The sequence below is a fragment of the Acipenser ruthenus genome, unplaced genomic scaffold (genome assembly GCF_902713425.1).
Source record: "Acipenser ruthenus unplaced genomic scaffold, fAciRut3.2 maternal haplotype, whole genome shotgun sequence".
In the NCBI taxonomy this organism is placed as follows: domain Eukaryota; kingdom Metazoa; phylum Chordata; class Actinopteri; order Acipenseriformes; family Acipenseridae; genus Acipenser; species Acipenser ruthenus.
In genome coordinates this window covers 1-25,122 of record NW_026707512.1, presented here as the reverse complement: position 1 = coordinate 25,122, position 25,122 = coordinate 1, and the positions used below count along the sequence as shown (strand labels likewise).

Here is a 25,122-nt window from a genome sequence, read left to right as displayed (position 1 = left end):
AGTAATGTTATCAAATCTTCACAGTGGTAGAATCTTTTGAAATGTGAAGATATTGGATGTAAGCCTTTTGCCTCTACTTATCATATTCTAGGTTTATCTGGGTATTGGTCAGCCAGTACCAACAGTTAAATATAATCATTAACAAAAGTATACAACAGTCTTAGTACACAGTATTCAGAAAAATATCTACCAACTAGGTATTTGAAATATTCAATATTCCAACAGTTTGCCCCAAGATTGCTATTCCAAATTATCTGTTAACCAAACACTTCCACTGGTTTGTTTGTTTATTGTACTTATTTATCGGGGACACATACAATTATAACATAAGTGTCACTTACATGACACAAGATGCATTGCATTTTTAATTTAGCCAGTAGGCTGATTTCTATTGACAGTCCCCGGGCAGACATTGATGACAACTGTAATAAATCTCCATATTACTTCTACTCTAAACTATAACAATAACCTCCTATTGAATATTTGATTAAAAATACTTACAACATTAAAGTCAGAAATTACCTATTAAAAGTGCATAACAACCAGCACTTACATAATCAAGTTACATTACAATTTATATAAATATCCAGTATACACAATTCAAATTCCGATACATCCTGAATAAATTAATGATTACATAACTGATGTTTTAAGCAAGTCTGTTGCAAAATATTTTAAAATCCCTTAAAACCTTAATTTCTGAAGGAAGTGAGTTGAAGAATAAAGTTCTTCTTATAGAGAGAGCTATTTGTGCAAATGCTGTTCTACACCTTTCCACTTTACAATTCCCACATAGAGCTTCCCTTGTGAGCCTCTTAGTACCTTCAGAGAGCTTTTTCATGAATTTGTTTAACGGTGGAGTACATAATCCATGCAAAGTTTTAAATACCATTTTCGCATTAGAAAAGTTGACATAATTATCAAAACTCAGCAATTGGTACTTATTTAGAATGTTACAGTGATGGTATCTCACAAGTTGTTTTTTTTTTATTTTTATAGCTTGCTTATAAAGAGAACGTATTGGTTTAATTACTGAATTTCTTGCTTGAGACCATTGAGATCACCATTGTCTCTCAGCAGCCTGTTTAGACTTGAGTTGCTTGATGCAATGTAGTCTCGTGATGGAAATTGATTTGTTTTCCACAGAGAATTTCAGCTTACTTACTTTTCTTCACCTCAATGACATTGATTAAACCACTTAACAAAAGCAAGTGGTGATAGTTGGGCGAGGGATCAATGAGATTCTGTGTAAGGTCCTCTTCAGAACAGCTACATTGTCAATAGAAACCTTGAGAAACCTTGAGCTATCGGAGTCAGGGTCCTTATGTGCCTAGTCATTGCAGCTAAGATGATGATATGATCTGTTTTGTATTGTGCAGTTTACTTCATTTATATTGTATTTCGATTCAGCTGAGTGCATTATAGTAGCATTTCTGTTGATTAAACATACCAGTAATACAGACATGTAAAATGACTTTTGTATCTGAAGAATGACATTTTAGGTTGGATCATTTAGCCTACATATTGTAAGCTGAATTCATGAAATTTATGGTTTGTAGTATACTTACTATTTAACCCCCTTTTTCTAATTTAGTTTTTAAAAATACTGTTAGCCTTGTCCTCTAACAACCTATAGTAACTTTGGTTGTCTATATACAGTATCTGTGTACAATTCTGTAAAAAGGCCATAGAGATGGATTGCTTTAATGTAACTAACAGTTGTAATGGTGGTCTGGGTCTTTTTGTAACGCTATTCTAATGTATACATGCAATACATAATTGCCCCAGTGTAAATTTAATTGTTCTACGAGGCTAAGTATGCTTTTGGTAGTTATGTTTATGTTAAATCATGTACCTCAAGATAAATAAGGTTCTACAAGCAGTACTTTCAGACTCTAAGATCAGTGAGTCACCACTGTTTTTTCCAAGGTCATAAATGAAGCATGGGTTCAGGTTACTAAGTCTGTTTTAAGTGTGTCTTCATCTTATATTCCAGGAAAAGTTGGCAGTCATTACCGTATAAAGTATCTAATACTATATGAACTTTTCCTTGTTTCTCATCAGTCATACTGTCTTTCTTCTAATTGGCTCACAATTGATTTTTTTACATATTTGCCAGAATTCTTTTCCCACACAAACTGTAGCAGTACTACTTAGATTTAGACTTCAGAGATGATTTATCTTTGGTATCAAGGCACAGTGATTTCCATGTGACTGTGCCTATCTATTTTTTTACAAAAAAGTTTGTTTTTTTGATTGTTTAACTTGTTTTGAATGTCACTAGTTTAGATAATGAACAGAACAGGGCCTGTTCACAAAGAGTTAACTTACTGACCTATTTCGGTCATGTGACGTTTTAGTTCCCTGTTGAATACAGACAAACTCTTTGAGTTGTCTGCATATCTGGTAAACATTTACATTCTATGATTCCCTCAGTAAAGCTTAATTACAGATGTCCAGTTTTACTTCCACATTGTTCGAACCTTGCTACATTAATGATACAGACCATATGATTTGAGTTTCTTCACATGAAAGATCAAGTTACAGATACAGGCTTCATATATATATATATATATATATATATATATATATATATATATATATATGGCTATACAGTCTTTACAGTGACTACTTATTCATGTGACACTGGGGAATGCTTTGTTGTTCAAGGATAAAATGCAACATACTGGCACTTCTAGTTTTTGATATACCAGTATATTTTCTTGGCCAGTTTTTGTAATCAGATATAATAAACTATGGATGAATACAGAGCTATTCATATTAAACTGGCAAATGTACAGGTGTACATCATTAATGTTGTTTACATTAGTCAGAATTTGACATAGATACATTTGAACAAAAAGATTATATAATTCTAATTAATGCATAAGGACAAGTGTGATGGCTGATAACACAATTATTGTAAATACTTGACAAATGCATTGGACAAAATAATACAATTTTTTTTTCCAAGAAACTGTTTGATACTTATTATAATTGTGATTATTTGAGCAATCTTTATGTATATCTGTCAGTCTGTCTATTTAAGCATAGAATTTGACATTTTTAATGTGATATGTACAATACAATAGGATCTGTCTTCAGTAATTTGTTTCTGCATGGAATGTGTTTACCTTGGTTTTTCATTAACTGGCTCTAATTTGCCTTTCTGCCCATCTGGGCAGGATTGTTGACATTTCCTGCTTATTCAGCAATGATGGACTGTTTTGTGGCTCTTTCATCCCCAGGAGAGGAGGTAGACAGACAGCTGTGTGGGGATGCCATCTATCCCACTCCTATTGTCTGTGAAGTCCCATGCCTAAAGGACTGTGTGCTCAGCACATGGTCAAAATGGTCCTCATGCTCTCACACCTGCTCAGGAAAAACCACTGAAGGGAAACAGACGCGGGCACGCTCTATTTTGGCATATGCAGGTGAAGGTAAATATAATCTATTTCCCCAGATATTTCATTAAGTCTATATCATGTACTGTGTGCAACACCATTCTAGTCATTGTTATCAAGGTTCACCAACCCTTATATTACAATGCTATCCTGTAACAACAGTACTTGGGTACTTAACATAAACAGTGGTGAAAGGGTCATTTGATCTGGGCTCAAAGGTTAAATAACTGACAGCTCATTATGTATACAGTTTTATATTTATAATTGATTATTCAATGAGATATTAGTCGTAGTGGTAGTATTGCTATTGTTAATAAGAAGAAGTAGTTACATAAACATGAACTCCTTTTTGCCTTTTGCCTTGATTTCATTCAGTAATAGCCAAGCCTTTTATTTCCAGTTTCAAATCCCAAATGACTGTGCTTTAGTATAAAATGCAGGTAGAATTTCTATGTCAAGGCTTAATTATAATACGCACCTCAAAACCTTGATTCCACGAGCATGGTAGCCAAAAAAAAAAAAAAACTAAAAACAGACACGCACTTAAAGGAACTCATTACTCTCTCACATAATATATAGATGATTCCTGTTAGAATGGCTACTAATCAGATATCAGCACACATTGAATGGTTGTTCAGTTTTCTACCTTTTTTATGTAGTAAGAGGCATTTGTCTTGTGCAGTTATTATCTGAGCAACATCTTAGACCTTAATGGTGTATATTCACCATTATAGAAAACAGCCATCTGTACTTAAAATTGTGTTTGAAGTTGACTTTTTTTAACCATTCAATGGTGAATGGTGAGTCACTGTTCTTGGCAATATCTGCCAAATAACACCTCTGTTGTTATAAAAAGAAAAAGAGCTGTGTTCTTTCATTTATTAATCCATAAAGGTGATTTTAAGTGCTCTGCTTGTCTGCAATATTGTTTGTTTTTTATGTGGCATGCACAAGTACATACTGTATATTAAATGTCATATTTTAAATGTATACATAATGCATTTTTCTGATATGAATATTTCTCAATATATTTACTTAATATTTTAAAAGCATATATTTTAACATATATAAACATATATTTATCATATATCTCATGTATTTTTCATATCTAGAAAAGGGGCCAATTTTGGTGTATTAAAAATGTATAAAATATCTTGATCATATATTTTTATTATATTCTATTTAATTCAAGAATGATGTTGGGAAAATATAAGTATCATACAATTTCTTATAATATATTAAAAATATGTTTTTGTTCCATGTGGGCAGTTTATTATTTAGTGGACACATACAGTACCAGTGTTAAATTTAAAGGATTACGTTTAAAGGATTTCTGACCTTTCATTATATTGACTCCCATGAAAAACCATAAGCAGAGGCAGCATGGTAATATAATACATTACTCTCAGATGAGTGGGTTTCACTGTTCAATTCCAGACATTTTAAGATCATTTCAGTTATACAGTATTTTCTTCAGTATTACTTTCTGTAATCTGCACCCCCTCCATAAAATGGTCTTACCCTAGCAGAACATTTTACCATCCCCAAATATTCAGATACATTGACTATAATTGTTTCTACCTGTTCAAACTCACGTATTGCTTAAAATCTATTCTTTTGACATGTCTGTTGTCTAATTGTTTTAGGGGGAGTTCAGTGCCCGAATAGCAGCGCTCTGCAGGAAGTCCGCAGCTGTAATGACCACCCCTGCACTGTCTATCACTGGCAAACTGGGACCTGGGGCCAGTGCATAGAGGACCCATCAGTATCAACTATTAATTCTAGCACCAGCTGGAGCGGTGAGCCCACCTGCTCAGTCGGAATGCAGACAAGGAAGGTCATCTGTGTGAGGGTCAACGTGGGACAGGTGCCACCAAAGAAGTAAGAGATAAGGCTCGTTACAAAGAAATTACATTTTCACTGTCCACATCCTTATCTTTTTGTTTCCTTCCTTTTATTTAATATTTCTAAGAAAAAGACAGACGACAGGAAAAATGTGTTTCATACATCTCTCCTCTCTCACAACAGTTGGAAAGATCAATGGGGATTTAGTTTTTTTTTTTTTTTTTAATGGGACTGAAATGGGTATATTGATTGGACAAAAGCTACTGATACTTAATACAAAAGAGATAAATAGTTTCATATTTTACATTTGAGGTTATAAAATATTGAAACATCTTGGGAAGACCATTGTGGTGTATTGCTGGTGTATTGTACACACACAAAGTAACACTAATAAATTAACTGAGTTAACTGGACAAATGTTTCTGCTAGTGCCTTGATCAGTGTGTCAATACAACAGTACACACTCAACCTCACCAAGATCACTGTCTGTCTGTCCCTTTCAATGTAAAGTCAAATTGAAGATCTTCTGTTGTGGCCTGCCTTCTACTGACCATTATACTCCCTTTGAAGGTCCTAATAGAGGGATTCCACTGTATTTAGCACTGACAAGAAGTATCTTCTATTGCCTTTTCCTTATAAGAAGTAGAGTCTAGTTTGTCATTTCCAGACAAATACATTGAAGTCATGAGCTAACATAACTGCATCAACATAAGTGTAACAGATTACACCCGCCCTTGATGCTTCAGTGGATCATTTTTATAAAGTACTGTACTGGTATTCAGTTATGTCTGGATAAAAGCATAATCACAGAATAAACAAAATGAAACATAATTAGCGGATTTAATGGTTTGAAAAAAAAGAAGTACAGAACTGAATTAATCTTTAACGGGTGATAAATGCCAACCTAATAAGAGAATTCTTTGATTTCTGCGTGTGCGGTGTGTTTTCTGCTCTGTAAATTAATTCAATGTATCTGTTTTGCATTTAAAATGTAATGCAATTTTGGTCCATGAGCATTTGGATAATGACATTCATTAACATAACATGGGGTATCATTATGAAAACAATAAAAGTTAAATTATATCACTAAGCTAAATAGGCTTCTAAAAATTAATTTATTTTTAAATAATTTTGAACATATTTCAATTGACTATAAGCAAAATAACAAAGAGGATCGTTGCGTGTATACTAAATGTACTCATGTTCTTAATCATATGGACAGATGTATTTTGCTGGTGTCATCTCTGTTTGTTATTATTAGGTTTGTTTATTGATTTCTTTTGTGAGAAAGAGGCTACATAAATATATGTAATTTTATGTCTGAAGGTTGGGTAAACGAATTCAAAGTGTTACTGACACTTATTGTAGATAATTAGTTATTATATCAAAATTCCTTTTAGTGCCATACATTTTTTTTAAAGATAGTCAGACAAAATCTTTTGAGAAAGCAGGATTCATATGATTTAGTACTGTTTAGAAACCTTATCCACCAAGCAGAAGCTCCACTGCCAGGCTCCCCAACATGGTAGATGGTCACAAAACATTCAGATAGACAGTTTATCTTTTAAAAAAAAAGTGAGACGGAAGGAAAGCAATACTTAAAAGGGTAAATAAATCTATAAATTAGAGATTTAAAGTGTTTAAAACAACAGTAAAGGCGATGTTTACCAGTTTCTAATTGCAATGAAACATGTTTTACTTTTGAATCATGTTTCTATTGCTTACATATGCAGTGTTATTTTTGGTTATGTTGGTAGCAAATATGGATTTGCATTATACAGATCATTTTCACTATTTTCAAAGTTAATTGAGTTAGTCTATGCTGAACCAATCATGTTTAGGAATTCCAATACTCTCTGCTGATCAATAAGCCAGTTTATTTGTTTAACACATATTTTCAATTTGTATCCTTACTTCATTGTTTGTATAGTTACTTAATATTCCCCACACGTTTACAAGATGAGACTGACTATATTCTGATTTACTTAAGTAACACTAGTGTGTATTCATAAAGTAGGATATAATAGGCTATACCAGCTTGGATACTGGATTTCAAAGTAGAGTGCGTTGTTATTATGGTATTTTCTGCTGTGCAAAGAGCAAGTAAGCAGCTTCTCCCTAATGTTTAACTGTCGGAAATTTAATACATAGTAGTAGACCTACTATTGATACTCAGAACTACTGTGGTAAAATGTATTTTGACAGTGGAGTCGCAAAGTCAAACTTAAAACACAATAAAAAAAAGCCAAAGGATTTTGTGTCTCTGCAAGAGATTTGCCACTGGTAATGGTATTAAAAAAATAAATCTGTTTTCATAGGTCTCACTTTATAGCAGTGCAGTGCCATCATCCAGGCCAGCATTTAAATACCCCTGAGGCTCTCGCTCAACTTCAGAGCATTACAATTGACACTGATGATCTGAGCCATCCGGGCAATGGGATGAGAAATACAATCTCTACCCAGCACTTTATGGACATCACTGAAAACCCCTGTGGATATGCCAAAAGATCAGATTACTAGACCTCATTCAGCTGAACAATTTGCCATATTTCTCTTGATCCACTGGAATTCAACAACAGACATGTATTTAAAAAACAGTCAAAAATTAAACAAAAGCAGTGCACATAAACAAGTAGGTCAGAACCAGACTCAGATTCTTCTGATAAAAAGGATTATCGCTGTGTGATATAAAGAACTGAAATGACACTATTGGGCTTATCTGGCTCTGTGAAAGGCCTCATCACCTTGTATCACTTCACTTTGATCTGACCTTGAGGAAGTCAATTGTGTGTCTGAAATCATGGGATTAATGTTTTATTGAGTATCATATGGACCCTGGATATCTTGAGATGATTATTTTTCCAGCATTGACCTGGCCTCTATTTAATTGTGCTCCTCTCTAGAAGAAGATAACATGCATAATGATATACTGTACAGTACAGTAAGATAAGTGTGTACATTGAAACCTTGATTATGCAAACTTTGTTTTTTTACGAAACAGCTCTAGGTGTATTCTAATTATTTTTGGAGGTTTCTTGATTGGGAATATCATGTTAACAGTTAATTTGATTATGGTTTGTATCAATGGGCACAGCGCTTTAACTACTGTGATTTATTTAGAAGTGTGTTTTGATTCAGTATGTTTTTTAAAATTATTTTTGAACTATAGAAATGTAGTTTTTTTAAATGGTCTTCAAAAGTTTGAAAAACAAATATTATGAACGCAACATACAGAATGAAGTTTACCAGATGGGCTTATTATTTTAGGTGCCCTGAGAGTCTTCGGCCTGATACAGTGAGGCCTTGTCTGTTGCCATGCAAGAAGGATTGTATTGTAACACCTTATAGTGACTGGACTCCCTGCCCATCGTCATGTCAAGAAGGTAATGCCATTCTTCAGCCCCGTACAATGTGGGCCCATTCCATTTGCTGTTCCAAATACTGTAGGGCCTCAACTTACCAAACCCTTTAGGGATGTTTAAAAGCACAATGTTTTTTGTAAAGTAATAAGTAAATGGTAAGTAATAGATATGAAATAAATACAGTGCTGCCGTATTGTGTCATCCTTATTTTGGTCAGAATACAAGCAGCAGCCTGTGCCAAAGCCCAGATAAATATGTTTAAAGCCATTTGTTACAGAATGCAAATTATAGATTCACACAATGTAAAACGCATAACTTAAAAACCAGAGTATCCATTCTTTTTACAAAAAAAAAACATTGTAAAATCATGATATTCAGTTTCTTTTATGACATTGTCAGCTCATTTATGCAAATGTGTCTCAGTAATTTCCAAGAACAAAGTCATAAAATACCAGCTAGGCAACAGATGCTGTAAACAATCTCTGAAGAAGAAATTCCCTAATTTGCACAAATAGCATAAATCTAGGTAATTGCAGTATTCAACAGCACTGTCTTGATTTTTTTTGTTTTCTTAAGCATTTATGATGTTCCTAAAATATATTTGCCTACGAATACCAATACACATATTTGTAGAAACTGCACTTGAAAAGTAATGGTTATTTATGGTCAACAGGCTCGACTAAGACAATAGTATGTATTTCACATTTGACTGTAACGTGGACTTAAACAACAACATCTGTCTACCTTGCTGTTTCGACCATGCTATCTGAAGAAGGAGGAAGCCAAAACATTGTAGCTAATTATTAAAGTTTTCAGTTTGTCAATTACTTTTTTTCTTCTTCATTAAGTATTGGATCCTGTTCTCCTGAGATATAGAGAGGTGTTTTTGAATTCTCAGTTCTTGCTCTCTCTCTCTCTCTCTCTCTCTCTCTCTCTCTCTCTCTCTCTCTCTCTCTCTCTCTCTCTCTCTCTCTCTCTCTCTCTCTATATATATATATATATATATATATATATATATATATATATCATGAATATATGTATTAATCTTATAGGGGATCGTTCAATAAAGAAACAGTCTCGTAATCGTGTCATCATCCAGCTGCCAGCAAATGGTGGCCAGGATTGTCCTGAAGTACTGTATGAGGAGAAGGAATGTGAGACCTCATCCGTGTGCCCTGGTTTCAGGTAAGTCCTCTCAACTAACACACAAAAATACATGTTGCAGTCTTTCTGATTAAGCAATTGTTTTATTGCCATTACCAAGTTGTAACAATAAAAAACACTTTTGAAGAATCCACTCATAATACCACTTTTCATGGCTATCGGATGGTAGTCCAAGATCAGTGTGAATCAGATCTACTGTGTGTAACCAGCTGTCAAAGCAATGGCGGCTTGTTAAGAGTCAGCTTCTGCCATCTTGCATCACAGGTTTTGAGTGAAATCTATTTTTTTATGTAACCTCCTTTGTAGATGGAAGACCCATAAATGGCGTCGCTGTCAGTTAGTGCCATGGTATGTACGTCAAGACAGTCCTGGAACTCATGAGACATGTGGCCCAGGACTACAAACAAGAGGTATGCTCATCCAATGTCTCATACAACACACTCCATTGTACAGAACATTGCTCTCAATCCAAAGAAATGAATAGATGTATGTAATCTTCACAAAATGGGATTAAAAAAACAATTAAATAGAGCTCTTGTTTACTTGACAGAAATAATTGGGGTGTGGGCTTCAATCCTATATCTCTAGCCGTGGTTGTATCTTTTTAAAACTTTAATAATTATATTTTTTAACTCTACTGAATAAATAACAGATGGACCACAGTTTGCCTAATGACAAATATTGAAATAAATAATGCAATTAAAATTTCCAGATCATTAAAATTGCAAATGTCACAACATAAAATACAGTTTTCAGGGCCTCTCTCAACATATTATACTTTCCTCTATCACTAAAGATATTTAGTTGGAGTGCTTAATTAAAATCCTTTTGAGAAGAATTCTCAATGTAGTTTTGTTAAACTAATGTCGCACCAGTAGACTATTGGAAAGGTATGAATGAAACAAACAAAAAAAAATACATTCATTTTTAATAACCTTGGAGTGGCGCATCTAAAACATGCACTTAGTGTGCTTTCCGCTGGTGTGATGGTTACATATTTTACAGAACCCTGCTAGCCAAAGAACCACTGGTTAAATTAAACTGCTCAATTAATCAATAATTTATTAAGTCCTTTTAAGTTAATCCCTATGAAGGTGAGACACAATGCTGCAGTAAGAAAAGAAGTGAAAGCTCTGGTACATTAAGTATTATCACTTTACAGGAAACATGGACATTATTTAAAAAAATAATGTTTAATGTGTTAAATACAATATTTTCCAATTTTCTATTTTTAGAACTAAGGGGCCGGATCAAATCAAACCCTGATCGCTCTTGCGAAAGAGTTTCCATATCACATTTTCTTTATCAATCAATCTTTATTTTATATAGCGCATTTCATAGTGGACCACCATCACAAAGCGCTTTACAAGATGCAGTAACAACAAGAAAATCCATAATACTTTAAATACAGAGAAATGCATAATGCATGATATACAGTAAAAAAAAAAACAATGCATAATACATTAAATACAGTGGAAAGTGCATAATGCATGATAGTAGCATAATACAAAACCGAAACCAAAACTAGCCATTTCCAATCCACAAAAGGGGCAGAGAGAAGTTTTGCAGGAGTAGGAGGGACTGCCGAAAGCAACATGAAAACAGCTGTTGACCAATCCCCAGCCGGTATTTAAAAAATCGGTGTTGTACTACTGTTTCGTTTGAATATCAGTGAATGCTATTACATACAACTACTACAAGTACCGGTAGTAAAAATAATAAAAATATGTTTATTAATACTACTACTACTAATAATAATAATAATAATAATAATAATAATAATAATAATAATAATAATAATAATAATTGGACACGAGTTTGAAAGAAAACACACACACACACACACACACACACACACACACACACTTGGCAATTACTTCGTTTCCACGATATCTGCAGCATCGTGCTGCATTGTGCACTGTGCCTTTAAGAAATGAATAATTTGAACAGAAGTAGGTGACGTCACAGATGACGTGTGAGTATGTCCATGGACTTCAAAATAAAAATGTACTGTAGTCGTAACTTACTACAAAGATAAGAAATACAAGAAGATGTATATAAAAAGCTTTACCATCACTGAAAGAGACACTGCTCCACGCAAACCTCTCCGTGAGTAGAAAAGAGTGTATTGTTTTTACGTATTAAATAAATAATACGTATTGCTTTATTAAACACTTAACTTGGACTGGTGCAAAAAAAAGTAGTAAAGAAGAAAATGGTCTTGTGTGTGTTTCGTTTAAGGGTGCAAGAAACACAACATATATTATGATAATAGGCATAATAAATTATTCAGTGTTGTGTGCAGGTGTTCGATATATGAGGTCAGTGGAGCATCTTGAGGCATGTACTGTTTTTTTTTTTTTTTTTGCAATTATCAGGATGTTTAGTGTATATATATATTTTTTACTATTTGCTTAATACGCTATAGCTTTCCAGTGATGTACTGGATGGTTTTATTATTCCAAGACTCCTGCTGTTTTAACTAATAGCACAACAACAAACTATTAAATGTATCACAATTATTTTTAAAGTTTACTTTAGGCATATATGGTAATTTAAATTCTCAGATCCCTGTTTCTCTTCTGCACTAAAATTAGTGAAAAGACCAGTCCATGGAAATGTAAAGTTTGTTACATTGGATTATCATTAGTCCAATATTGATCACTTATTAATGGATTAAACATAACATTTTCATGGAATGGCCCTCTAACTAATTTTAATTCTAGGTAACCATGGGAGACGCACTGTAAATGAGCATTGTCAATGTTTGATTGAGCATTATATTCCTGGACTTCTTGCTTTGGAAGCTATACCATAGCCATGATTATACCTTAGCCTGATGTTGACTCATGCGTTGGCATTTTTTCAGGCTACAAAGTAATGAACACTTGCCAGTATAATTATTATTATTATTATTATTATTATTTATTTCTTAGCAGACGCCCTTATCCAGGGCGACTTACAATCGTAAGCAAATACATTTCAAGTGTTACAATACAAGTAATACAATAAGAGCAAGATTCTGACTTGAGTAAAATGATAAAGTAATATAAAGTTGCTTCTGTCTTCTCTGCAAATACACTGTATCTACTATATTGTAGCTCTCTCAGCATAGAGAACCAGGTTAGATCCTCTCAATGGGCTACCTATTTTGTGTTAAGGACACTGATATTCCATTCTAGTGAATCTGTAAAACTCTATGCTAAAACCAGTACATTTAGGCCCATTGAATAGACCGGGCTACACATCAAGACAGTGTGCAAATATGGGGGTGATTCCACCCATTAGAAGATGCCATACCCCTTCAGAATAGATAAACAAAATGGATTACATGCATGTTGTTCTTTTTTTAATATTGTGTGAACAATGACTGTCATATTTGATTGTCTGCAGCAATATCCTGTCGCAAGCAAGATGGTGGACAAGCTGACATTGGCGAGTGCTTGAAGAATTGCAGATTTATGCCTCCTATTACTCAACCATGCCAACTGCCTTGCCAGAATGACTGCCAGTTAACCAACTGGTCTAAGTTCTCTTCTTGTAGTGCAGACTGTGCAGGAGTTAGAACCAGAAAACGAGCACTTGTCGGTAAGTAAAAATCCTGCAAGAGAAGAACAAACTGGAAATCCATTACTTATTGACTAGTTTGTCCCTCTTGATTGTACTGTTAATGCTGGAAAATAAAGTATGTTTTAAAATATCTTAAGAAACTTGAATGAAAGCGCGGGGGTGATAGCGGTGAGCTGAGCCTAAAAAACATAATTGACTATTCCAAATTGGGGAGAAAATGATAAAAACAATTGGCGACTACTAAATTAAAAAAAAGAAAAGCACGATTCGAGATACATGTTTTCTACTATTTAGATTGCATGCTGAGTCAGTTTTGACTTGATATTCTTACTGTATTGGTACAAGTTGCAGTCATAAATAAAGGTTACCTTCTGGGGCTTATTTTTCTCTTTAGTTCACATGATATTTTCATAATGTATTATAACAGGTGTTCATTTTCTTCATATCCTATGAAAAAAACATAAGGGTTTCCACTGCTGAAAACCTTAAAAGGATCCTTCAAAGGTCCATAGAGACCTCATGATAGGGATGCATAACATTACTGTGATAACTGCTACTAACCTCATGAACCAAATGAGTGTACTACAGTTACCAAAACATGGATGATTTTTCTTTATGAATGATCAAATGATCCACGGAGGACCATACTGTATCAGAACCTAAAAAAATTTAAAAAATCACCAAATAGATTAATGAGAATATCCTGACAAATTCATGGGTTACAAATCCGTGCAAAAGTCCCTAAAGATTTTTTGTCAAATTAATGCATTTTAAAAGGACCTGGGTTACCATATTTGTCTTTAGATAAGGAGGAAAATTACTGCCATGGGGACCAATTTGCTGCTAGTTCTCATAGATAATGATAATGTGGTGTATTAACATAAACCATTATGCAGCACAAACATAGAGAAACAAAATATATATGTTTTCTGTATGAATTCTTTGTTGTTGATCTTTTGTGGTAGTGGCAGAGGCAGGTTATGGTCAGAATTAGCATTGGTTATTTCCCATATTAATTTGCCTATATAAAGACAATCACATTTTTTATGAAAGGTTTTGCTAATCTCTCTCAAAAATAACATATGAAGACATTAAATACCGGAAAGACACTATAGGAATAAGGTGGAGTAATTAACAGCTTATAAGAACTAATTAGTTCTGGCTTAAATTAGATTTGTTCCGTTTTTTCACTGATCAACACCATTTTAAAATACATTTTACAAACTATGGCAATGACAAGTGAGTTTAATTTCCAGGGAAAAGCAAGAAGAGAGAGAAATGCAGAAACAACCAAATGTTCCCCCTCACTGAGACCCAGTACTGCCCTTGTGACAAGTACAACGCCCAGCCGGTGGGGAACTGGTCTGACTGCATTCTGCCAGATGGGAAGGTGGAGGGTATCCTGGGAATGAAGGTCCTGGGGGACATCAAGGAGTGTGGACAGGGCTATCGCAGCCAGGCCATGGTCTGCTATGATCAGAATAACCGCATAGTGGAAACCTCTCGGTGTAACAGCCACGGTGAGTTATAAACGTAAAGATGCTATCCACCATATTTGTTTTAATCATAATGCTGGGCACCAGGTACTCACAGATCCCATGTTCACTGTGAACCTCAGTTGACATCCTGTGCATTGGAATTTGAGAGTTATGTTCAGCCCTTTGATTGGCTGCAACATAAAGAGCTTCTCTTAGCTTGTTAGGCAACATCTATTATGTGCACCGACCTACAGTATAGTCAGTGATATTAGTATTTACTTAATGTATTGTTTCTCTGTATGTATTGCTTAACAGTGGCTGCACTCCTGATGAGTACACTGAAGCACGCCACTAATCTCACATTGTTGTATTGTTGCACTGATCGTGTGTTGTTTGAACATGTCTGAAATAGGTCCTGGCGTGTCACTATTTTATTTATAACTCTTCTAGCATAGAATGACTTTCTTCTCTTTCCAGCACTTTAACAAGCTTGTATTCTAATGATTCTAATGCTATTTCAGTATTTTATTTAAAAAACTGTTCAGACATGAATCTGGATGATTTGTTCAGGTTTAGGGACTTCTACAGCTAGTACTTGGAAACTACAATTCCAAATATCACATTTGACAATAAACAGGGAGACTGGAATTCTGGAATGTGAACAGGTACTATTCATAAAGTTTACCTTTTGACCACAATGTTTTGTTTTGTTTTTCTTTAAAACGCTTTGAATTGGACTACAAACATTGTATTAGTGTTTCTGTAGTTGTCAGTTATAAGCAAAGCTTTTTCTTCAAGCAATGAGTTGTCATAACAGCACTTTCAGAAGGGAGACATCCAAAAAAAGATTTAAAATGATCATTTTTGTTATTGCATTTGACAAAAGACCATGTCAATAATGAAATGTAATATAATTTGGCCCATTGCCTTGTCCATTGGAGCTCGATAGCTGCCCCTATATGCTGGCCGAACTATGATGTAATGGATATTGATTGAATGAAAATTAATGCCAGTATAAACCAGCAAGTCCCAAAAAATAAAAAATTGAACAAACACTTTGTTTCAAACCCGATCAAATGCTGAAGACGATCCTCCCCTGCTCTGGATGACTGCCCTTGAATGTTTGTTATTCCAATAAATCAAGTAAATAGTTGCATGTAGAAACTGGAAAACTGCTGCTAACTGCTGTTTAACTCAATACTACAAGAATTATTTTCAAACAACAAACAAAAAACCTGTTAGTTGCTACTCCTCCATGCACGTTCACCTCTGCTGTTTGTCCCTTCACACTTGAAAAACTGCACACTGCAGTTCCCCCTACTGTCCTCCTGTACTCCAACAGGCTCTCTCTCTCTCTCTGTCTCTCTCTCTCTCTCTCTCTCTCTCTCTCTCTCTCTCTCTCTCTCTCTCTCTCTCTCTCTCTCTTCGAACCTACCTACATATTTTTCTTTTCTGGTCAGATGCAACACATCGACACAAGCTGAAAGTTGGAGGCAGGGAAAGAGGAGGACCAAACAAAGAAATGACAAGGAGGTATAGACCTGGATAAGGACGTCTGCTAAGAAATAAATAGACAAGAGGGCTATTTAAAGAAGATTTTAATTACGTATGTGATTAGTGGGTGGATTCTCCTTTCAGAAACACAACATAGTTTCAAAGAAAAGGAACACGAGATTCTGTGTTGGCACTTTCACACCTAGTTCGTTTGACCCTTTGATGCGGATTGAAGTGCAGTTCGGTTTGCTTGAAGTTAAATGTGAAACCTCTGAGAACCACATAATCGCATCAAACCAAATCACTTGAAATGGTGGGCTCGGTTTGCTTGGAAGGGGACTCGGTACGTTTTTGTCACTTCGCTCCGTTTCAGCTTTTTGCCATGTGAAACTAAACGTGTTCCAGTTCACTTGGAAACGAACCACTCCAAACAGTGAAGCAAGTCGTGGAAGTGACGTACTTCAAAAAAAGTGTCTCCCCTTGTCGCACATACGCAACGCAGGGCTTGTCAAAAAAAGACACACACAAGACACCATAATGTCACATGTACACAACAGCACACCACCAAAAAATACTTTGGGTCTGATTTACTAACTGGTGCAACACGGGGCTATCAATGAAATAATTGTGTTTGAGATTGAATTACTATTGCAGCAAGCATGTTCTTTAAGCATAATAGCAAAACTGTCACAAGCAAAGAAAAGTATGAAGTGACAATTGAATAATGATTTGCACATACAGATAGAGCACAGATCATACTAGCCTTATATGTAGGTCCCCGGAAAATTCACAATATCACGAATTTCACAGAAATCATGTATTTGACTGCCTACCGTGAAAAATATGCATTTTATTTTCCTTACAGTATTTTACATTACTCTTGACCTAACCTGTTCATTTCATACTTTTATCAAGTAGAAGCAGCGCTACAGTAGCTGTACACAGTCTGGCATCAGTGCCGTGCATTTGGTTATTAGGGCAACGGGGTCAAACAAACACTGGCTTCATGATTGGCGAATTCCTCATACTGTACAATGACGTAACATGCAAGTCAGAGGCGGGAAGTTTAACAGAAGATCGTGTTCAGACCTACGAAAAGGGGACATTGCATGCAGATGGTGGGATTATGTTTTGCTCAACTTGTAATGTGTCTTTGGATCATCTAAGGAAAGGTACTATTGACAAGCATCTTGACAGCACAGTACATAAAAACAAGAAAATCAAACTTGAAGTTCAGATTAAACAATTACCGAACAAGCATGTCACAATCACAGGATTATTTAAAAAGAGCACAGGAAGTGGAGAAACACGTAATGTCAACACGTTTGAATTAGAGGAAGCCTTTGTGCAGCGAAGATACCGATACAATGGCTGTCCAATGAAATCTTACAACATTTTTAAATGAAAGAAATCCCCAATTGTGGAGCTGGGTGCCTAACAGTGTCACACATAGTCGAGAGTAGCACACAAATAATATTTAAATAGCAAAATGAATGATTGAGTCTGTTTTGCCTGTATGCGACGAGGCCACTGATGATCAAGGCAACTGTGTTTTGTACATTATTTTCATCCCACAGAGCTTTACATCTGCTAATTCTGAGGAGCTTACTGATTACTTAGTAGATACACTGCATCATTAAGACACTTGTGGAGAATGGCATTGATTTCAATTGCGTTTCTGCTTTTGTAATAGACAATGTAACAGAGGGAGAAACACTAGCTGTTTAAGTCTATGCTTTGTCGTATACAATGTTTTTTTTATTATTATTATTATTATTTTTTTTAGGTTGATAGGCTCCAGTGGCATATGTGATGTTATATAATTTACAAATATTTTGATGGTATCTGTGGTTTTAAAACTTCAAACAAAATCTTTTTTGTTTTTATGAAGAAAAACACAAAAGCTTTGGTTTTGTCATTTCAGGTCTACAGTTAACATTTCTCCCGTGTTTAATATTTTGGGATTAAAGGCAGCAAAATAGACTGTGGGAATGACACGGTCATTGTAATTAATGTGTCAACATAAGTTTTAAATGTTGGTATATATATATATATATATATATATATATATATATATATATATATATATATATATATATATATATTTGTATTCAGCCGATGAAGGACTTGTAGTCTGAAACGTCCTGATAATTGATTTGTAATCAATTATTCTACCTTTTTAAGTACCTGAAATATCCTTTTCTTTTTTTCTTTTTTCTTATTGATCATTTTGGTACACAGCAGTTTTCCTTTTTCTCAAACTTTATATATATATATATAATCTCCTATAGTACTGTGTGTAAACCTCATGGATAATTCCGCGTGTTGAATTCCGTGCATTGTGACAACTTGAAAATTAATCATTTAGCTTGCTTTATTTGTGCATATAATTAGCTTAGTGAATACAGCTACCGCTGGTTCATTTTTGCTCGTGTGGATTCCCCTTGCCGTACGGTAATTCTGGTCATTTACTGCCGTTGAGTGAATGAGGCCCTTAATTTATCAGCTTTATGTCCTTTATATAAATCACACATGCATGCCCATGCATATTTGGTAATTTTAAATAAACTCTTACCAATGACACAATTAGACCATAATAACATGCAGAATGCTGAACTTCCACAGACAGTCCTTTAAATAGGATCATGAAGGCACATATAAACTGGCTACATCAGTTCATGTTGTTAAATCCCAGGTTTTGATTTGTTAATTTTCAGTCTTTGAAATGTTTCTAAAGGTACTGTCCAAAAATCTCTGTTCTCTAGTAAAATCCGAAACTCTGTTAAGGCCCTATTATTTCTCTTGTGTTAATATGGGATTATTTATACCTAGAATGTCAGAACGGTTTATTTTAATTTGTCTGCTACCTTATTAGTGTGAGATTATGTTCCCCAAAGTAATGATTAAATGAGAGCCATTGATTTGTCCTGACATTATAAAGCTCTTTCTGTTGCTGAAAGGCTTAATGTAAGGATTAGAGGGGTATCTGTGATTTACTGACGGTTTATTAAACAGCTGTGCACTGCAACAATGTTTAAGGGTAAAAGTGTCTGACATCTTTTTTATTCATGATTTTTTATTGTATTATTACTATTGATTTGTATGTATTAGTTGTGGCTCATTGGTTACTGCAGTGTTTGAAAACAGGAATGGGGGTGGCTTTATCTCCAGTGGCATACCTGCCTCTGTCCCAACACATAGACAGAGAGATACTATAGATACAAAGACCATACATGTAAGAGGTAGCTAAAGGTTTTATTTAACTTTAATTCTGAGGTCTTGTCAGGATGTGAGTGATGCAGGGGTGATGAAATGTCCAAACAGCGAGTTATTTACAAAGGGAATGGTCCCCGTTTATTATTATGTACAACAAAACAAGGAGGTTTGTCCCCGCTACCATCAATGGTATTGGGGACGCTGGAATTGCAGGACCAGAAACAAAAAAGGGGTGAACAAAACAATAATCCAGAGTCCCGATAGCACAGGCACGGGTTGAGGTTGCGGTTGCGGTTGTGACAGGTGCTCCAGTGCGGGGACGGGTTCGAGTTCGCTGCTCATCTGCAACACAAAAACAAAACAAAAGCACAGTGCTCTGGCGCGTTAGTGTTTCAGCGTAAGGGGCCGTACTCACGTAGCTGTGTTCCCTTTGTACTACTAAACTCCTCCCTGTGATCAGTGCGACACCATGCTCTATCCAATCGTCGCACACAACACAGCTGATCACAGTAGAGTCGTTCAGCAGTCTTACAGCTACGGCCTTTTCCCAAGATGGCCGACTTCCGGTTCCGTCCTACCATAGAGTCGGCCCGTCCCCGTGAAGGCGTATCACCAACCTTACTTAGCGCCCTTTCTGGTCGGGAGGTAGATTTGCAGCTCAGATTCCTTCTCTCCCGTTCACAGGTCCTTACAGCCCACCCATGACCTCTCTCTGTAGCCTCAGACAGCAAATTAACACTGAATACAAGTGTTGGGGAAGGGATTATGTTGAGTTGAAGCAAATGGTTTACATGTAATAAGGAATTTCTTACAGAAAATGACAGTATTAAATGTACTGTTTTGAGACCATTCTTCATATGATCAGGAACAGTAATGCAATGATGCATTCTGTGTGTATCTTCTGCACCTGGTCAAAGCCTGAACTGACAAAGTGACCTATTTCTGAAATATACATCCAAATGCACTGAGCTCCATACATGGAGCATGGCTGTATCACCAACCTTAGCGTGCAGTGCAAGAGGTACAGTATATATCTGCAGTATTGAATATGATGAGCAGAATGTTATTGTTTGTGTTCATGGTAACTCATATTTCAGTTTGCACACATTCCTGGGGTCTTTTTTGTAGCTACTATAGCAGGGGTACACTGATAAAGATTATCTTGTCTGATTCCGACAGCCGTTGGTTATCAACTCATATCCGCCGATACCGATTAGATACCGATAATAATAGATAGTGCAGGTAAATTACTAGAACAAGACATAGGGTCTATATAAATTCTTATTTTAAGCATACATTGCTTAACATAAAATGGCACAGTAATCAATTCCTGCTTCAAAATGCTGCCGAATACATCCATAACCAATGTAGATTAAGCAAGATAAACACTCACAGTTCATCGTTGGATTTAATGTAGCATCAAGTCTGTTGTGCTGCACACAACTCACTATCCTATAAGATATTTAAATCAGATATTTAAAAAGAAAATCCAAACACCGCTCTTTTGAGACATATTTACTGCAGGATGATCGTACCTTACACAGCACTGGGAAAATTACTGTCTCAGTGTTCTTGCGTCATTAGTAAGCTCGCTTGACCAAACATTAAATTCTGTGCTGGAAGAAATTCAAGCATGAATGTCGGTGTACGTTATTGGCTGAAATAACACAAACTGCCGATGGCCAATTGTGTTTTTTTTTCCTCATATCGGTGCCATGCCGATAGGCTACCGATTATCGGTGCACCCCTATACTATAGGTGTATCCTGGGATTAGTGGTTCTGGGCAGGATTAAAAAAATACATCTCCCTATATCCCTTGTAAGAATAATACTGCCATAGGTAATTCATATGTTTTATGCAAATACATTATATTTGTTTAATTTGTACTGCAGTTAAATCAAACATGAGAAATATGTCCATTGTATATATTCAAGTAGCCATTCACTTTCCAAAGGACCCCGGGGTATATTTTACTGTAACATAGTTATATTTTCAGTCTCTGAATATAACCATTCAGCTTTTCAGTCAAGATGCATGCATTTATGTAATTGTTTTTCCATATGTATGCATACATGTCACTTAGTTTTCTACTTCAGTTTTTCTTCTAGCCATGATATTTTGTAATGGAATGTCAGTCACTAAAGACACAATTGTCAGAACACATAATATACTGCATCTGCTCATTCTAAATTCCCATTCTTTCAAAATGTTCTTTCAGGCTATATTGAAGAGGCCTGTATCATCCCCTGCCCCTCAGACTGTAAACTTAGCGAATGGTCTAACTGGTCACGCTGCAGTAAGTCTTGTGGAAGTGGTGTGAAAGTACGCTCTAAATGGCTTCGTGAAAAACCTTACAATGGAGGAAGACCGTGCCCTAAACTGGACCATGTCAACCAGGTAAAGGGTTTTACTGTATAAACTGTGATAGGACAGAGGCCCTGCACACTGGGGAATGTGTGTTTTGTGGCTGCTTGGCACAGCCACAATATAATTGTTTAATTGATTGTTTTATTGAGCCAGTGTCATAATTACAGTCAGGTGAGTGTATATATAGCAGTTCTAAAGGGTTGTGGCCTGTCTGTTAAGGCCTGAGAAGAGACCTGTGTGGGGAAACCTTATGAAAGGTCCTGTGTTTATACATGAAGAGTATATGTGTTGGGTACTGGTAAATGGCTTAGCTGTGCAGTTTATAGTTAAAAACTGAACAAAGTTTAGTTTAGCACTCATGGAAGGAGTTGGACTTTTGTTTTTGTAAACATAAATAAATACACAGGCACCACCCTGTTTAATTTCCTACCTGTAGTTCTTGATTGTTCATTTTACACAAGAAGACAGTAGGTCCTGAAAAGTGGCAAGCTTACCCCAGTTTACTACAAAACACATACCAGTGTGAGCGTATGACTGGTTTAAATGAGTTATTGGAAGGTGTTTGTTGCCATAATTGTAAGTGTTGCCTTTAATTAATCTAAACAGGTTCTAAAAAATTCAGATATTGATTATACCCATTAAACACATAGCCCTTATAAAGTATGCCGGTACCATGGTAACTTTGCAGTTTACCTGTCTGTGGTTTACCACACTTGCCTGCTCTTTTCTATGCTTAAGTACACTTTCCTATGGTTTTAACATGATATGCCACACGTTTATAGTAGTAGAAATAGTACTATCTCATTACGATAATCATTTGGTTTTGTATCTATTGCATTGTTTGCTTTGCCTTTGATAACTTTTTTTTTTTTTTTACCAATTTTCCTAGGAATTGCCAGTAATTGTAAGCATGCCAATATATTCGAAATACTGTGAAGGTTTAAAACTACAGAAGATGACATCTTTATTGCCATTAATTATCTTCAAAGTTAATTATCATTAGTTGAAAAAAATTAAATTGCTAACTCAGGAAACATAAAATATAGTGAATAAAAAGGGAAAATATTGTTGCTGAATTGTTCTATCCCAGACATCCCTTTCTTAAAAGCAGTTGCGTTTTTACCACTATCAGTGAAATTACCATCTGTACTGTCCTCACATTGATGCACAGGCTTACTGCAGTGTCTAATAGGATACCTTCCCAGAAGTAGTCAATCAGTATTATAAGTACAATTCATTTTATCCTCACAGGCGGTTTGCAATGTAAGAATGCTCCTGGAGTGTGGCATTTCATCCTAAAACTAGACAAAGACAGACCTTTGGATTAAATCCAGTTAGTTTCAAGCAGCACATTCCTCTAGATTCATCCAATTTGGGTGAAGATTTGATCAAATACTCTAATGTTACATACACCTACCCCTCAATGAGTACTTTTATGTAACCACAGTATAGTACATGACCATTTTGTAAAAACACAGAACAAGAAAATTGAGTGGGAGGGGATGCCCATGCAACTCAACTACAGCTCCCACATTCCATATTTGTATGCATTGCAAAAAACAAGGATGCGCTGTAAAGGAGAAAAAAAATATATGGAAAACTTAGATCTTAGCTTTTGGGGTTTCAGTGTTTTAAATCATGAGATTTCCATGGTATAGTAGTTTGATGTCATCGGGTTCTATTTTAGTGGTGAATCAAATAACTGGTGCACTTTAATATTATTCCTACTGGTATGCCCTCCCTGGGGTCAGTTTAAAGAAAGCTGTATTTTGTAAAAATGCTCATTCTATTGTTATAATATGCAGCAGTTTGTCAGATATATATTATAGCCTGAACAAAGCTGTTTTTTTTTTCCCCAATGCTTTTGTCCCCTGTACCTCTCTGACTGATTGGATACATTGCATACATCTCTGCAGGCCCAGGTAAGACTACACATTATCATGTGCCATATCTAATAAGAGCGCTGCATACAGTAATCAAGCCTACACATTTCTGTGATACTAAATTGATATAAGACATATTGATTTTCTTGAACTAGGTGTATGAAGTGGTCCCATGTCATAGTGACTGCAGTCAGTATGTCTGGGCAGCTGAACCATGGAGTGTGTGGAAAGTGAGCTATGTTGATCTGAAGGAGAACTGTGGAGAAGGTGTACAGACAAGAAAAGTCAGGTAATGCCACCAAGGTTAAGTCTTAAAGATGAACCTTTAATTAAACATTGCTGTCATTGTTTAAACATGTAAAGCTACACTCTATTATTTTTGTTTAAGAATAAAACAGAATGCCTTTTAGTCAGTATGTGATTGCAACATAATAGAAAAATACATAGGACTTGTCTGCTGCTTATTGTTCGTGTATAGTTTATGGATTTTCTAAGTATTTAGGTGTTTAAAGGTGGCAGTCTTAATATTTATATGAATGGCTAAAACACCTACATATTACTAAAACACATTTCTCTCAATATTCGGTTTCATAAGATGTATGCAAAATACCATAGATGGGCCCTCGGATCAAGTAGAAGATTATCTCTGTGACCCTGAAGACATGCCTCTCGGTGCCAGAGAGAGCAAGCTGCCTTGTCCTGAAGACTGTGTTTTATCTGACTGGGCACCATGGAGTCGATGTCCTTTGGTATGACCTATGCAATTTTCTGACATTACAGTGGATAAAAAACAATCAAATCCGTATTAGGAAAAAGTGAGTGGTGGAGTCTGTAAGATCTTATCCAAAGGAGCATGTGGAATGTGGATTGCATTTTCAGGACCTAGACATCCATATTTTTCGACTGACTCAAAAATGTAGTTTCTTGGTGAAATCTCATTATAGTGCAGAGAGAAGTTTGTATTTACTCTATTGGCTGTGGGATGTCTACAGCATTAGCACATACAAAATGTAATTATCTGTTCAGAAATTAAGGATGCATTCCTGTGTTCTTGAATCTCGAGAGGAGAGGCAGTGAAATGAGAATGTTTGTTTTATTTTGTCCAAATAAAGATTCACAGTCCACCCACCATATGAAACATTTTGTTTAAGTGCAAAATGCTATTTTCTTTTGATATTTTTCTATTCAAGTTTAAAATCTAAAATCTTGAAATCCTGGACAAACCCTGACTAACTCATAAATATACTTGTTTTTTTTCTTTATTGAAGTCTTGTAGTGGAAATAGCACTCATGCACGATCTGCATATCCCATAAGGAAGCCTGGAGAAGGAAGAGATT

The 25,122-nt window shown here is 35.5% G+C and overlaps 1 protein-coding gene across 1 annotated transcript; it reads left to right on the top strand.

Moving 5' to 3' along the window:
* Positions 1–3,214: 3,214 nt before the first annotated feature.
* LOC131727505 (thrombospondin type-1 domain-containing protein 7A-like) lies at positions 3,215–25,118 on the top strand (the record flags this gene model as incomplete). Its single annotated transcript, XM_059018918.1, has 12 exons — positions 3,215–3,440; positions 5,051–5,285; positions 8,517–8,632; positions 9,664–9,796; positions 10,082–10,185; positions 13,169–13,363; positions 14,602–14,865; positions 21,753–21,931; positions 23,818–23,823; positions 23,940–24,073; positions 24,380–24,533; positions 25,053–25,118. Coding segments are annotated over exons 1-12 (1,812 nt in total), but the record flags the coding sequence as incomplete, so codon positions are not given.
* Between the last annotated feature and the right edge of the window lie 4 nt (positions 25,119–25,122).